This window comes from Coturnix japonica, unplaced genomic scaffold (genome assembly GCF_054131305.1).
Source record: "Coturnix japonica strain WE unplaced genomic scaffold, WE-NBRP24 Scf054, whole genome shotgun sequence".
In the NCBI taxonomy this organism is placed as follows: Eukaryota; Metazoa; Chordata; class Aves; order Galliformes; family Phasianidae; genus Coturnix; species Coturnix japonica.
The window spans coordinates 1,130,811-1,148,167 of NW_028188957.1; the positions used below are offsets into that span (position 1 = coordinate 1,130,811).

Genomic DNA, 17,357 nt, shown 5'->3' on the forward strand with positions numbered 1-17,357 from the left:
CCCATCACACCCCCCCCTATTTAACCCCCATCCCCCCTTCACTCCTTCCCCTCCCCCCTGTCCCCCCCATATTCCTCACCCCCCCCCCGATTTAAACCCCATCCCACCCCCTCCCCCCCATACCCCTCCCCCTCATCCTCCCCATTGCCCCCCTCAAACCCCCCATTTACCCTCCTCCCACCCCCTTCCCCCCTATTTAACGCCCCCCCCCCTTCACTCCTCCCCCTCCCCCCATTGCCCCCCCCCCAATTCCTCACACCCGTTTTCCCTTTCCCCCATTGCTCAAATCCAGCCAACGGAAAGATCCTTTTTCCTTTTTTAGTGTTTTTTAAGCCCAATTTGGACGGCTCGCGGAGTTTCCGTGCATGACTCCACGCGATGAGCTCACACGGACAGGGAAAAAATCCCTGAAATCCAGGAAAATTACTTCATTCTGCCCCAAAAATGGCCAAAAAAATGGCAAAAAATGGCCAAAATACCAACGGAATTATGAGCCCATAGACGAGAGCTGCCCCATAACCAGGAGTGCTGCCCTATAACCAATATGGAGTGCTGCCCTATAACCAATATGGAGTGCTGCCCTATAACTAACATGGAGTGCTGCCCTATAACTAACATGGAGTGCTGCCCTATAACCAATATGGAGTGCTGCCCTATAACCAACATGGAGTGCTGCCCTATAACTAACATGGAGTGCTGCCCTATAACTAACATGGAGTGCTGCCCTATAACCAACATGGAGTGCTGCCCTATAACTAACATGGAGTGCTGCCCTATAACCAATATGGAGTGCTGCCCTATAACTAACATGGAGTGCTGCCCTATAACTAACATGGAGTGCTGCCCTATAACTAACATGGAGTGCTGCCCTATAACCAACATGGAGTGCTGCCCTATAACTAACATGGAGTGCTGCCCTATAACCAACATGGAGTGCTGCCCTATAACCAACATGGAGTGCTGCCCTATAACCAACATGGAGTGCTGCCCTATAACCAATACGGAGTGCTGCCCTATAACCAACATGGAGTGCTGCCCTATAACTAACATGGAGTGCTGCCCTATAACCAATATGGAGTGCTGCCCTATAACCAATATGGAGTGCTGCCCTATAACTAACATGCAGTGCTGCCCTATAACTAACATGCAGTGCTGCCCTATAACCAACATGGAGTGCTGCCCTATAACCAACATGGAGTGCTGCCCTATAACTAACATGGAGTGCTGCCCTATAACCAACATGGAGTGCTGCCCTATAACCAATATGGAGTGCTGCCCTATAACCAACATGGAGTGCTGCCCTATAACTAACATGGAGTGCTGCCCTATAACCAATATGGAGTGCTGCCCTATAACCAATATGGAGTGCTGCCCTATAACCAACATGGAGTGCTGCCCTATAACTAACATGGAGTGCTGCCCTATAACTAACATGGAGTGCTGCCCTATAACCAACATGGAGTGCTGCCCTATAACTAACATGGAGTGCTGCCCTATAACCAATATGGAGTGCTGCCCTATAACCAATATGGAGTGCTGCCCTATAACCAACATGGAGTGCTGCCCTATAACCAATATGGAGTGCTGCCCTATAACCAACATGGAGTGCTGCCCTATAACCAATATGGAGTGCTGCCCTATAACCAATATGGAGTGCTGCCCCATAACTAACATGGAGTGCTGCCCCATAACCAACCATCTCCAACCCCAACCCACCCCACCATGACCCTAAAAAGAACTGTAGTCATTAAGGGTGGAAGACACTTCCAAGGTCATCCAGTCCATCCCCAACCCACCCCCACTCTGACCCTAAATAGACCCACAGAGCCATTAAGGTTGGAAGAGACCTCCAGGATCACCAACTCCAACCCCAAACCACCCAACCATGACCCTAAATAGAACCATAGGGTCACTAAGATTGGAGAAGATCCCCAAGGTCATCCAGACTGACTCCAACCCACCCCCACTCTGACCCTAAATAGACCCATAGGGCCATAAAGACTGGAGGAGACCTCCAAAGTCATCAAGTCCGACCCCAACACACGCCACCATGACCCTAAATAGACCCATAGGGTCACTAAGATTGGAGACCTCCAAGGTCATCCAGTCCAACCCCAATACACCATGACCCTAAATAGACCCATAGGGTCATCAAGACTGAAGAGGGCCTCCAAGGTCATCCAGTCTGACTCCAACCCACCCCCACTCTGACCCTAAATAGACCCATAGGGTCATTAAGACTGGAGAGGACCCCTGAGGTCATCCAGTCTGACCCCAAACCACCCCACTATGACCCTAAATAGACCCATAGGGCCATAAAGACTGGAGGAGACCCCCAAGGTCAACCAGTCCGACCCCAACCCACTCCACTATGACCCTAAATAGACCCATAGGGATATTAAAACTGGAGGAGACCTCCAAGGTCATCAAGTCTGACCCCAACCCACCCCACCATGACCCTAAATAGACCCATAGAGTCACCAATGGTCAACTCATCCCATGTCCCCCGTAGGGTCACTGACGTTGGAAGAGTCTTCCAAGACCCCAACCCCATCCCGTCCCTCTCACAGTGAAGGACTCTGTGGGGTCTCAGGGTGGGCACAATGTGGGGTCCCCCCATGGCTGTGGGATCTCAGGGTGGGCACATTTGGGGTCCCCCCATGGCTGTGGGGTCTCAGGGTGGGCACATGTGGGTCCCCCCATGGCTGTGGGATCTCAGGGTGGGCACATTTGGGGTCCCCCCATGGCTGTGGGGTCTCAGGGTGGGCACGGTGTGGGGTCCCCCAATGGCTGTGGGATCTCAGGGTGGGCACATGTGGGTCCCCCCATGTATGTGCGGTCTCAGGGTGGGCACGGTGTGGGGTCCCCCCATGGCTGCGGGGTCTCAGGGTGGGCACAACTTGGGGTCCCCCCATGGCTGCGGGGTCTCAGGGTGGGCACGGTGTGGGGTCCTCCCATGGCTGTGGGGTCTCAGAGTGGGCACATGTGGGTCCCCTCATGGCTGTGGGATCTCAGGGTGGGCACATGTGGGTCCCCCCATGTATGTGGGGTCTCAGGGTGGGCACGGTGTGGGGTCCCCCCATGGCTGCGGGGTCTCAGGGTGGGCACAATGTGGATCCCCCCATGGCTGTGGGGTCTCAGGGTGGGCACAATGTAGGTCCCCCCATGGCTGTGGGGTCTCAGGGTGGGCACAGTGTGGATCCCCCCCATGTCTGTGGGGTCTCAGGGTGGGCACAACGTAGGTCCCCCCATGGCTGTGGGGTCTCAGGGTGGGCACAGTGTGGATCCCCCCCATGTCTGTGGGGTCTCAGGGTGGGCACAACGTAGGTCCCCCCATGGCTGTGGGGTCTCAGGGTGGGCACACACGGGGTCCCCCCATGGCTGTGGGGTCTCAGAGTGGGCACAGTGTGGGTCCCCCCATGGCTGTGGGGTCTCAGGGTGGGCACAATGTGGATCCCCTCATGGCTGTGGGGTCTCAGGGTGGGCATGGTGTGGGGTCCCCCCATGGACTCACCCGAGATGAGCTGCTCCAGGTCCACCTGGTGGCTGTGATCCTCCCCCACGTGCAGCACCAGGAACCCTGAGGGGGGGAGATTGGGGTCAGAACTCAATGGGTGACGGTTGATCCGAAAGTAATGCCTCCTGTTTTAGATGGCGGCCCATTGGTGTCAGAGGTGGGTAGGATGGCATTGAAACCCACCACGCCCACCCCCCATTTATCTACATAGGATCAGAGAATCATTAAGGTTGGAGGCCCCCAAGATCTCCCGACCCAACCCCAATCCACCCCCACCCCCCATTTACCTACATAGAGTCAGAGAATCATTAAGGTTGGAGACCCCCAAGATCTCCCAACCCAACCCCAATCCAACCCACCAACCACATCCCCACGTGCCACATCTCCACCGTCCTTGAAGACCCTGGGGATGGGGATCCTACCACCCCCCTGTGGTCGGGGTCAGAACTCAACGGGACCCCAATGGGACCCCCAAGAGTTAATGGAGGGACATAGGGCTGCGGTGTGGGTCACACAGAGTGATCCCAGAGGGGTCGATGTCCAACCCACAGCGATGAGGACATAGTGTGATGCAGCCCCACAGATCTCAGCTTTATTTGGAGAGTTTTTAGTGCTTTTTAGTTGCATGGATGATGGCTGCTCCGAAAGTAATGCCTCCTGTTTTAGATGGTGGCCCATTAGTGTCAGAGGTGGGTGGGATGGAAGGAGGGATTGAACCCACCCCTACCACCCCCACCCCCCATTTACCTACACAGGGTCAAAGAATCAATACGTTTGGAGGAGACCTCCAAGATCTCCCGACCCAACCCCAATCCACCCCCATGGAAACAACATGGAAACAACAGCACGGAGTAGGCCCAGCCTTACCGATGAACATGGGTGCAGCCGCTCTGATGTCCACCCAAGTGCTCTTGAAGTAGAAGAGGTTGGTCAGTACCAGACGGTTCAGCATCTCGGGGTAGCTCTGCATCTGCAGGACGCAATGTGGGGTCACGGAGCTGGAAGGGACCCCTGGAGATCCTCCAGTCCAACCCCCCAGTTGTTGGTCCTCCTGGCCACCAGGGCTCACTGCTGGCTCACAGTCAACTATTGGTTAACAGTTATTCAACAATTGGTCAACTGCTGGTTAACCATTCAACTATTGTTCATCTGCTGGTCAACTTCCACTCGCTGGTCACACGTTGGCCAATCATTGGTCAACAATTCGTGTCCAACCATCAACTGTTTTCTAGATGTCCAACTGTTTATCGACTGTTGGTCAATCATTCAACCACTGGTCTACTGTTGGTCAAGTGCTGGTCAATCATTCAACTAGTTGTCAGCTGCTGGTCAACCACTAGTCAACCATTCAAGCACTGGCCAACCATTCAACTGTTGGTCAACTGTTGGTTCACCATCAGTCAACCATTGGGTCAACCATTCAACCGATGCTTAACCAGCGGTCAACTGTTGTTCAACTGCTGTTCAACGGCTGGGTCAACCCTTAGTCAACCATTGGTCAACCACTCAACCACTGGCCAACCACTCAACCATTGGTCAACCGTTGGTCAGCTATTGGTCAAGTGTTGGTCAACTGTTGGTCAATGGTTGGTCAATGGTTGGTCAATCATTTGCCAACCATTCAACCATCATCCCACCATTGGTCAGCAGTTGGTCAGTCACTGGTCAACCATTGGTCAACTGTTGGTCAGCTGTTGGTCAGCTATTGGTCAGCTATTGGTCAACTGTTGGTCAATCATTTGCCAACCATTCAGCCATCAGCCAACCATTGGTCAGCAGTTGGTCAGTCACTGGTCAACTATCAGTCAACTGTTGGTCAGTGGTTGATCAATCATTAGTCAACCATTGGCCAACCACTCAACCATTGGTCAACTGTTGGTCAACTGCTGGTCAACTGTTGGTCAATGGCTGCTCAATCATTTGCCAACCATTCCACCATCATCTAACCATTGCTCAGCAGTTGGTCAATCACTGGTCAACCATTGGTCAACTGTTGGTCAGCTATTGGTCAACTATTGGTCAACTGTTGGTCGATGGTTGGTCAATCATTTGCAACCATTCAGCCATCATCCAACCATTGGTCAGCAGTTGGTCAGTCACTGGTCAACCATTGGTCAACTGTTGGTCAGTGGTTGATCAATCATTAGTCAACCATTGGCCAACCACTCAACCACTGGTCAACCGTTGGTCAACTGCTGGTCAACTGTTGGTCAACTATTGGTCAACTGTTGGTCAATGGCTGCTCAATCATTTGCCAACCATTCCACCATCATCTAACCATTGCTCAGCAGTTGGTCAATCACTGGTCAACCATTGGTCAATTGTTGGTCAGCTACTGGTCAACTACTGGTCAACAGTTGGTCAATGGCTGCTCAATCATTAGTCAACCATTGGCCAACCACTCAACCATTGGTCAACCGTTGGTCAGCTATTGGTCAACTATTGGTCAACTGTTGGTCAATGGCTGCTCAATCATTTGCCAACCATTCAACCATCATCCAACCATTGCTCAGCAATTAGTCAATCACTGATGAATCATTTCCCATCTGGTTCCCAATTGCTGCCCACCCGCTGCCCAGCCGTTCAGCGCTCACCAGGTGCTTGCAGACGTTGTTCATGAACTCTCCGTAGTGCAGGCTCCGGTCGTCCCGCAGGTGGTTCAGGAACATGTCACACAGCCCCTCGCAGCCCATGTTGGGGCCACACATACGCAGGGCGAACTTGCAGGCCTGCGGCACACGCAGAAGGGGAGGTTGCAATATACTGGGGGGCTCAATGCATCGCCGCATTACTGCATCGCCACATTACTGCATCCCCGAGTGGGTGCCCCTCAGTGCCGTGCGCTCACCCTGACAACCTCGGGTTTGGGGTCCTGGAGGTGCAGCAGCAGCGTCACCAGCCCGTTGAGGATCTGCTCGAAGAACGCCTCGCACTCGCCCTCGCTGAACTTGGTCAGGTTGCCGAAGAGAACGATGGACGAGCGGCGGAGGTCGGGCTGCTCCTGCAGGGAACAGCTGGGGCTCAGGGGCCGCCGTTGGGTGTGAAGACCCACATTTCAACCCAATGTCAGCCCCATCCCATGGGTCAGAGGCCCACAGCAGGTGGGGGATGGATGGGGGACGCTGGGGACAATGTCTCCGTGCTGTGTTCACACAGAATCACAGAATGACCCAGGTTGGAAGGGACCTCAAGAATCATGTCGTTCCAACCCCCTGCCTAGCAGGGCCACCAAACATACACATTTACTAGATCAGGTTGCCCAGGAGACCCCATAGACCCCCCTACAGACCCCACAGACCCCACAGATCCCCATAGAGACCCATAGAGACCCCAAAGACACCACAGATCCCCATAGAGATCCAATAGGACCCATAGATCCCCATAGAGACCCCATAGACCCCACAGATCCCCATAGAGACCCATAGAGACCCCATAGACCCCATAGATCCCCATAGAGACCCATAGACCCCATAGGTCCCCATGGAGACTGCATAGACCACACAGATCCCCACAGAGACCCCATAGATCCCCATAGAGACCCCATAGACCCCATAGATCCCCATAGAGACCTCATAGATCCCCATAGAGACCCCATAGACCCCATAGATCCCCATAGAGACCTCATAGATCCCCATAGAGACCCCATAGACCCCATAGATCCCCATAGAGATCTCATAGTTCCCCATAGAGACCCCATAGATCCCCATAGAGACCTCATAGATCCCCATAGAGACCCCATAGACCCCATAGATCCCCATAGAGACCTCATAGATCCCCACAGAGACCCCATAGATCCCAAAGATCCCCATAGAGACCCCATAGATCAGGTTGCCCATGGCCCCGTCCAACCTGGCCTTGAACACCTCCAAGGACGGGGCATCCACAACCTCCCTGTGCAGCCCGTTCCAGCACCTCACCACTCTCATACTAAAGAACTTCCCCCTGACATCCAACCTAAATCTTCCCTCTTTCAGCTTAAATCCATTTCCCCTTGCCCTGCTGTTATCATCCCTCTCAAAGTGCTGACTCCCCTCCTCGATGTAGGTTCCCTTCAGGACCTGGCAGGTTGCACTGAGCTCACCCCACTTCTTTTCTCCATGTTGAACAAGCCCAGCTCCCTCAGCCTGTCCTCATAGGGGAGGTGCTGCAGCCCCCTGATCATCTTCGTGGCCCTCCTATGGACCTTCCCAACAGCTCCACGTCTTTCACCTCCAAAGACTTGAGGGAGTTCAGTAATGACCACCCTATGCACAGTGCCCAGCCCAGAGACCCCATGCAGTCCATCGAGACCCCGTGCCCAGTGCGGGCTGTGTCACCCCGTTCCCTTACGCTGTCAAAGAAGGGCCGGATCCTGATGGCAATGTGCAGCAGCATGGCCTGCACGTCCCGCTCCTCCAGGTGCTCCAGGAGCTTGGACAGGCTGGTCATGGCCTCCAGGGCCACCAGGTTGTTGGGGTCATCTCTGTCATCCAAGCCATTGACCATGGATGCCAGCAGCGTGGCCCCATGCTTGTGTACCTGCGAGGGAAGTGATGACCCTAAATAAACCCATAAAGTCATCCAGGTTGGAGAAGACCTCTCAGATCCCCAGTCCGATCCCAACCCATCCCACCGTGACCCCAAATAGACCCATAGTCATAAAGGTTGGGAGACCTCCAAGACCTGCAACCCCGACTCACTCCTACCACGATCCTAATTAAAACCATAGAGTCATTAAGATTGGAAGGGACCTCCAAGATCCTTCAGTTCAAACCCAACTCATCCCACCATGACCCGAAATAGAACCACAGAATCATTCAGGTTGGAAGAGACCTCCAGGATCACCCAGTCCAACCCCAACCCACCCCACCAGCCCCATTGACCACATCCCCAGGTGCTACACCCCACATCCCCACATCTATTTAATCCCCCTTTGGATGAGATTCCACCACTTCCCAGCGCAGTTCTGGGAAGATTTCCCCCAATTCCTGACCCCAAATCTGCCCTGGCACAACCCAAGGCCATCTCCTCTCTACCCCACTTTGAGACGGACACTATGGGGTCAATGTAGGGAGCCCTGAGCCACTGTGCCCCACATCTCCAGCACTGTGGGGCAACTGCGACTCCAGCGCAGGTCCCAGAACCAGTGCAGATCCCAGAGGACCTGGCTCAGCGTGCTGAGCTTCTGGGAGCCACGGAAACTGCAGGACCCCAATGTGCCACAGGGATTGTGCCCTGCTCAATGTGCCCTGCTCAACCCCTATGTGTGGGGTGGGAGAGCAGGAGGAGGAGGGCTGGGCTCCCAGGATCAAACCACCATGGAGTCACTGGGGTTGGAGAAGGCCTCTGATATCCCCAACCCAACCCTAACCCATCCCCACTGACCATGTCCCCAGGCACCACATCTCCATGCTGTGGTGACCCCACCACCCCCCTGAGCAGCCCATTCCATTGCCTGCCCACTCTTTGGAGAAGCAATTTCTCCCCATTCCCACCAGTGACAGCAGTGGGACACAAAGACCGTGTCACACCATCACTGGGACCAGGACGTGGCCAACAGCCCCATTCCCAGAGCACTCAGTGCCCCCCATGAACATCCCCCCCAGCCCCATAGGCCCAAGTAGCTCGATGCCATTCACTCCCACCTTTTCGGGTGCCCCCACGGCAATGTTGCCCAGCCCCCGCAGCGCCAGCACTCGCACCAGCAGACACGGGTCCTTCTGGCGCCCCGTCATGCTGTCCATCACGCTCTCCAGCAGGATCAGGTCGTTCACCACGTTACTGCTCAGCAGCTGGGGGAGAACACAGCAATGGGACAGCAGCCCCCCACACCATGGGCAGCCATGGCGGTGGGTCGGGTGCAGCCACTGCTTTCTGCACAGGGTGAGAGTCTGCCTCTGGATCCACTCCGGGTTTCAGCTCTGGGCTCGGAACTGTAAATGGGGAACTCCTCACAGCAATAAGATGGGGGGATGGAGGGCACGGACAGCTGGGAGGGATCCAACCACATCACCAGGATCCAATGAGGAGGGACCCAACCACAACACCAGGATCCAATGAGAACGGACCCAACCACATCACCAGGATCCAATGAGGGACCCAACCACATCACCAGGATCCAATGAGGAGGGACCCAACCACATCACCAGGATCCAATGAGGAGGGACCCAACCACATCACCTGGAGCCAATGAGGGGGGACCCAACCACATCACCAGGATCCAATGAGGGACCCAACCACATCACCAGGATCCACCAAGAGGGACCCAACCACATCACCAGGATCCAATGAGGGGGGACCCAACCACATCACCAGGATCCAATGAGGATGGACCCAACCACATCACCAGGATCCAATGAGGATGGACCCAACCACAACACCAGGATCCAATGAGAGGGACCCAACCACATCACCAGGATCCAATGAGGAGGGACCCAACCACATCACCAGGATCCAATGAGAGGGACCCAACCACATCACCAGGATCCAATGAGGAGGGACCCAACCACATCACCAGGATCCAATGAGGAGGGACCCAACCACATCACCAGGATCCAATGAGAGGGACCCAACCATATCAACAGGATCCACCAAGAGGGACCCAACCACATCACCAGGATCCAATGAGGATGGACCCAACCACATCACCAGGATCCAATGAGAGGGACCCAACCACATCACCAGGATCCAATGAGGATGGACCCAACCACATCACCAGGATCCAATGAGGATGGACCCAACCACATCACCAGGATCCAATGAGGAGGGACCCAACCACATCACCAGGATCCAATGAGGATGGACCCAACCACATCACCAGGATCCAATGAGGGACCCAACCACAACACCAGGATCCACTGTGAAAAGACCCAACCACATCACCAGGATCCACCAAGGAGGGACTCAACCACATCACCAGGAGCCCCAGGAGCATCCCCAGTAGCAGGGGCACAGCTCCTTGCACCCAGAAGCATTCCCAAGAGCAGAACAGCAGGAGCACAACTCCACAGCTCCTACAGCATCCCCAGCAGCAGGAGCACAGCTCCAGGAGCACCCCCAGCAATGCAACAACAGGAGCTGCCCCAGCAGCAGCAGCACAGCTCCAGGAGCATCCCCAGCAATGCAACAACAGGAGCAGCCCCAGCAGCAGGAGCACGGCTCCATGTACCCGGAGCAATACCCAGGAGCAGAGCAGCAGGAGCACAGCCCCATGACCCCAGCAGCATTGCCAGCAGCAGCAGCACGGCCCCCCCGGCTGCAGGAACATCCCAGCAGCAGCAGCACGGAGCTGCTGGCAGCAGAGCGCAGCCCCGCAGCGCTGGGAGCCACTGGCCGTGAGCCCAGCCGGGGGCTGCAGGGGCTGCTCTCCCACTGACCCCCACCCCTGGGGACACGGCTCATTGCAAACACAACCGGAGGAGCTGTTAATGGTGCAGGTTAACGAGCTGTGCGGGGCTGCAAGATGCAGGGCAAAGCCAGGGCTGCTGCAGCTGAATGGGGGTAAAGTCTGGCATCCCATGGCATCCTATGGCATCCTATGGCATCCCATGGCATCCTATGGCATCCCATGGCATCCCGTAGCTGGCACCCAAAGCAGGGACCCCATGGCACAGAGCTGGCATCGTATTGGCACCCCATGGTACTGCATGGCACAGACCTGGTACCTGGCACAGGGACCCCATGGCACAACACCTGGCTCCCCATGGCACAGATCTGGTACTGCATGGCGCCACATGGCACTGGAATCTCATGGCATTGCCCATGGCACAGACCTGGCACGGGGATCCCATGGCATTGCCCATGGCACAGACCTGGGCCCTGGCACAGGGACCCCATGGCACAGACATGGCACCCCATGGCACAGATCTGGCACTGGGATCCCATGGCACAGATCTGGCACAGACCTGGCACCTGGCACAGGGACCCCATGGCACAAGACCTGGTGTCCCATGGCACCCTATGGCACAGATCTGGTACTGGGACCCCGTGGCACCAAACCTGGCGCCCCATGGCACCCCATAGTGGAGAACTGGGAATCCATGGTGCTCCATGGCACAGACCTGGCACTGGGATCCTATGGCACAGATCTGGCACTGTGTAGCACCCCATAGCACAGACCTGGGCCCTGGCAAAGGGACCCCGTGGCACAAAACCTGGCACCCCATGGCACTACATGGCACAAACCTGGCACCTGGCACAGGGACCCCATGGCACAAGACCTGGTGCCCCATGGCACCCTATGGCTCAGATCTGGCACCAAACCTGGCACGTCATGACACTCCATGGCAGAGAACTGGGAATCCATGGTGCCCCATGGCACAAAACCTGGCGCCCCATGGCACCGTGTGGCACAGACTCGGCACCAACATCAGCACCATGAGGGTCCATTGCCACCAATCCCCGACGCCGCAGCCCCGCGTCCGTCCCCTCCCGGCTCCACTCTGTCATCTCCGTCACCGGCACCGCCGCGAGCGGACGGACCCAGCTCTCACCTCATCAGTTTGGAGCGAGGGAGACGCAGGCATTTGCTTCCTTCCCCTCCCTCCCCACGATGAGGCAAAGCCGCTATTTTCAACCCAAAAAGAAAACGAAGGACGCCGAGAGCTCCAACCGCGCTCCAAAACGAAAGCAGATCCTGGGCCGGGAGCCAAGAGCCGGCGGCTGCCGCGGCCAAACAGCAAATAAAAACAGGGCCCTCGTCAGCCTAAAGCAGCTGAGAATTTAAAGGGTGGTTTATAAGGGAGGATATAGCTCTGCCTTGTTGGCATAAGGCGTTCCTTTATGTAACAGAAGCTCCTGGAGCGGCCCCGGGCTCCGTGGTGGTATGGGGATACGGTTACGGGTCCTGGCAGGGAGAGGAGAGGCCTTGAGTCACCTCATTCCTGGGTTGGGACGTAAGGAGGGAGCTCAGTGCTGCTGCTGAATGGCAGCCACACGTTCAGGGCCGGATCCTTCATGCTTCCTCTGCTGTCCCTCATTGTGGGGTAGGGACGGCACAAAGGGATGAAAATACATCCCCGCTGCGCTCAGATACGACGCTGCACCGACCCCATGTGTGCTACACGGTGTATCAGGGCTGAGCTGATGGAAGGGAGCTCTGGGGAGAAGGAGTTGGGGGTCTCGGTGGCCAATGGTTGACACAAAGGTTGACCATGAGCCTGCAGATGGCCAAGAGGGCTGATGGCTGATCAATGATGGACCAAAGGTCAACCAATGGTTGATCAACAGGTGACCAATGGTTGACCATGAACCAGCAGTGCACCCTGGTGGCCAAGAGGGCCAATGGCTGATCAATGATTGACCAAAGGTCAGCCAATGGTTGATCAACAGTTGATTGATGGTTGACCATGAGCCTGCAGTGTGCCCAGATGGCCAAGAGAGCTGATGGCCGATCAGTGATGGAACAGAGGTCAACCAGTCGTTGATCAACAGTTGACCAATGTATGGCCATGAGTCTGCAGTGCACCCTGATGGCCAAGAGGCCCGATGGTTGATCAATGATTGACCAGAGGTCAACCAACAACTTGCCCTGATGGCCAAGAGGGCCGATGGCTGATCAATGATTCACTAAAGGTCAACCAATGGTTGATCAACAGTTGATCGATGGTTGACCATGAGCCCGCAGTGCACCCTGATGGCCAAGCGGGCCAATGGCTGATCAATGATGGACCTAAGGTCAACCAATGGTTGATCAATAGTTGACCAATGGATGACCATGAGCCAGCAGTGTGTCCTGGTGGCCAAGAGGGCCGATGGCTGATCAGTGATTGACCAAAGGTCAACCAATGGTTGATCAACAGTTGATCAATGGTTGACCATGAGCGAGCAGTGCACCCTGGTGGCCAAGAGGGCCGATGGTTGCCCAACAACTGACCAAAGATCAACCAATGGTCGATCAATAGTTGACCAATGGATGACCATGATCCTGCAGTGCACCCTGGTGGCCAAGAGGGCCAATGGCTCATCAATGATTGACCAAAGGTCAGCCAATGGTTGATCAACAGTTGACCAATGGTTGACCATGAGCCCGCAGTGCACCCTGATGGCCAAAAGGACCAATGGTTGACTCAACAGTTGACCACAAGCCAGCAGTGAGCCCTGGTGGCCAAGAAGGCCAATGGTTGACCAACTGTTGACCAACAGATGACCAACAATTGGCCAGTGTATGACCAGTGATGGACCAACAGTTGGCCAGTGGTTGACCACAAGGCAGAAACAAGCCCTGGTGGCCAAGAGGGCCAACAGACCCTGTGGTGCATTGCACACAGCGCAGCCAGCAGGGCAGGAGGTGCTGCTCCCCTCTGCTCTGCCCTGGGGGGCACTGCTGGAGCACTGCGTCCAGTGCTGGGCTCCCAGTTCAGGGCAGACTGGGAACTGCTGGGAGAGCCCAGCGGAGGGGGTGGGGATGGGGGGGGCCTGGAGCCCCTCCTGGTGGGGACAGGCTGAGAGCCCCGGGGGGAGAGAAGGCTGGGAGGGGTCTGGGCCGCGCTGATGGATACCTGGGGGTGGGGGGTGGTAGCAGGGAACCATGTTGGCCTGTGGGAGCTCCAGTGGTCCCTTCCAGCCCCCATGGATCTGGGATTTGGGGATTCTCTGTGGTTCTGCCCCACTCACCTCAGCCAGGAAGGCGGTGGCAGTGACGCGCTGACTCTCGAGGGCGCTGCTCAGCGTGGGGACGAGGCTCTTGACAATGAGGGGCAGGCGGGGGCCAGCGTGCCGTGCCATGGAGCTGCAGGGAGAAGGGACTGTCATCTGCACAGCCCCCAGTCCTCCATGTGCCCTCAGTACCCCAATGACCCCAGTCATCAATGCCCTGTCCCCCAGTGCCCCCAGTCCCCAACACCTTCAGTGCCCAATACCCCAATGTCCCTATCCCCCCAATGCCCCTTGTCCTCAATGCCCCTGCCCCAAATGCCCCCAGTCCCCAACGCCCCTAGTCCTCAATGCCCCCTGTCCTCAATGCCCCCTGTCCCCAATGCCCCCTGCCCCCACTACCCCCATCCCTGTGCCCCCCGCCCGTTCCTCACCCAGCCAGCACAGCGATGCCCTCGTGGTGCCGCTCGGGGTTCTCCATCATCTCCCATCCTCCAGCATTGCCCACAGCCACGACCACCGCCTCACTGCCCCCCTGTGCCAGCATGGCCCGCAGCGTCTGCACCGCACAGCTGGGGAGAAGCACCGCATAGGACCCCATAAGGACCACATAGGACCACATAGGACCCCATAAGGACCACATAAGACCCCATAAGGACCACATAGGACCCCATAAGGACCCCATAAAGACCACATAATGACACATAGCAGGGCCACCTGCTGCCCCATAGCAGGGCCGTCTGCTGCCCCACATCAGTGCAGGAGCAGCTCCATGCACTGTGACACCGCCATCACCCCAGACAGTGGGCTGAAAAGAGCAGCCCAGAGCTGCTGCGAGGTGGGGTGTTTTTGCATTAGTATTTTATAGGGGGGGATTATTTTGCTGTGAGCGTGGAGCAACATATGGGAACCATACGTTATCCCATTGCAGCAAAACAAGTATTAGTGATGGAGCAATGCCGGCTGTCAGCATGAGAGCAGATGGAGAACACACGGCTCGGGATGGTGTCTTGACATGGGCAACAACAAACCACCACCAACAACTATGGATGTGCCAAGGACCACCACCAAACAGGGACCACCATCAATCAGGGACCAGCACCAACCAGGGACCAACATCACAGTGGACCACTACCACCAACCATGGACAACCACTGCCATCAGCCAAGGGCCACCACCAACCAGAGACCACCACCACTGTCAGCCATGGATCACCACCAGCCATGGACCACCACCAATCAAGGACCACCACCAACCATGGACCACTACTGCCATCAGCCAAGGACCACCAACAACAACCATGGCTGTGCCAAGGACCACCACCAACTAGAGACCACCACCACAACCATGGACCACCACCAACCAAGGACCACCACTGCCATCAGCCAAGGACCACCACCAACCATGGACCACCATCACAACGGACCACCACTGCCATCAGCCAAGGACCACCACCAACCAAGGACCACCACCAACAAAGGACCACTACCAACCATGGACCACCACCAACCATAGACCACCACTGCCATCAGCCAAGGACCACCACCAACCATGGACCACCGCCACCATAAGCGATGGATCATGATCACCAACCATGGCTATGTTGAGGACGACCACCAGCCATGGACCACCATGGCCAATCATGCCCAGTGCCACAGACCACCACCACCAACCATGGACTACCACCATCAGCCATGGATCACCATCACTAACCATGGATCACCACCATCAGCCATGGACCACCACCACCAACCACAGCTGGAGCCGAGGACCACCACCAACCATGGATCACCATCACTAACTACAGACCACCACCATCAACCACAGCTGCTGCCAAGGACCAGCGCCAACCATGGGCCACCACCAGCAATCACAGCCACTGCCAAGGACTGCTAGCACCAACCATGGACCACCACTACCAACCATGGACCACCACCATCACCCATGGACCACCACTACCAACCATGGACCACCACTACCAATCACGAACCATCACCATCAACCATGGACCATCACTACCAACCACGAACCATCACCATCAACCATGGACCATCACTTCCAACCATGGACCATCACCATCAACCATGGACCATCACTACCAGCCATGGACCACCAGTACCAACCATGGACCACCACTACCAACCACAGACCATCACCATCAGCCAAGGACCACCACCTCCAGCCATGACTGATGCCACGGACCACCACCACCAACCTGATACTGATACTGAGGACCACCATGAACCATGGATCACCATCACCAATCATGGCGGGTGTCAATAACCAGCCATGGACCACCACCATCACTCACAGACCACCCCCAACCATGTCTGGAGCCAATGACCATTGCCAACCATGGACCACCACCATCACACACAGACCACCCCCAACCATGTCTGGAGCCAATGACCATTGCCAACCATAGACCACCACCACGAACCATGGCTGGTGCTGAGAACAGCAGCATCCCCTGGATCCATTCCCCATCCGCTCCTGGGCTCCAGCCCTTGGCTATGGGGCTGCCCCATTGCCCAGACCCAAACCTGGATCCCACTGCAGCTGTGGGATGGGGGAAGATGGCTATGGGGCTGCCCCATTGCCCAGACCCAAACCTGGATCCTACTGCAGCTGTGGGATGGGGGAAGATGGCTATGGGGCTGCCCCATTGCCCAGACCCAAACCTGGATCCCACTGCAGCTGTGGGATGGGGGAAGATGGCTATGGGGCTGCCCCATTGCCCAGACCCAAACCTGGATCCCACTGCAGCTGTGGAATGGGGGAAGATGGCTATGGGGCTGCCCCATTGCCCAGACCCAGACCTGGATCCCACTGCAGCTGTGGGATGGGGGAAGATGGCTATGGGGCTGCCCCATTGCCCAGACCCAAACCTGGATCCCACTGTAGCTGTGGAATGGGGGAAGATGGCTATGGGGCTGCCCCATTGCCCAGACCCAAACCTGGATCCCACTGCAGCTGTGGGATGGGGGAAGATGGCTATGGGGCTGCCCCATTGCCCAGACCCAAACCTGGATCCCACTGCAGCTGTGGGATGGGGGAAGATGGCTATGGGGCTGCCCCATTGCCCAGACCCAAACCTGGATCCCACTGCAGCTGTGGGATGGGGTAAGATGGCTATGGGGCTGCCCCATTGCCCAGACCCAAACCTGGATCCCACTGCAGCTGTGGGATAGGGGAAGATGGCTATGGGGCTGCCCCATTGCCCAGACCCAAACCTGGATCCCACTGCAGCTGTGGGATAGGGGAAGAT

General features: G+C 56.4%; 1 protein-coding gene across 7 annotated transcripts in view; it reads right to left on the minus strand.

Annotated features, from left to right (window-relative positions):
• Nucleotides 1–17,357, minus strand: part of MROH1 (maestro heat like repeat family member 1) — a 66,707-nt gene that overhangs the window by 3,756 nt on the left and 45,594 nt on the right. For 5 of the 7 annotated variants that reach the window (XR_014941025.1, XR_014941024.1, XM_015850411.3 and 2 more), the window contains 8 exons: nt 14,524–14,661; nt 14,111–14,225; nt 9,142–9,288; nt 7,847–8,035; nt 6,366–6,518; nt 6,112–6,246; nt 4,385–4,487; nt 3,515–3,580 (listed from right to left, as the gene is read on the minus strand). Coding sequence is in view for 5 of the 7 variants with exons in the window: in XM_015850411.3 (XP_015705897.2) it covers nt 3,515–3,580; nt 4,385–4,487; nt 6,112–6,246; nt 6,366–6,518; nt 7,847–8,035; nt 9,142–9,288; nt 14,111–14,225; nt 14,524–14,661 (1,046 nt within the window). In the remaining 2 variants the exon portion in view is untranslated. Of the gene's footprint in view, nt 1–3,514; nt 3,581–4,384; nt 4,488–6,111; nt 6,247–6,365; nt 6,519–7,846; nt 8,036–9,141; nt 9,289–14,110; nt 14,226–14,523; nt 14,662–17,357 lie in introns of those variants that run through there. The other 2 variants (XM_085533127.1, XM_085533128.1) reach the window with 2 other exon arrangements.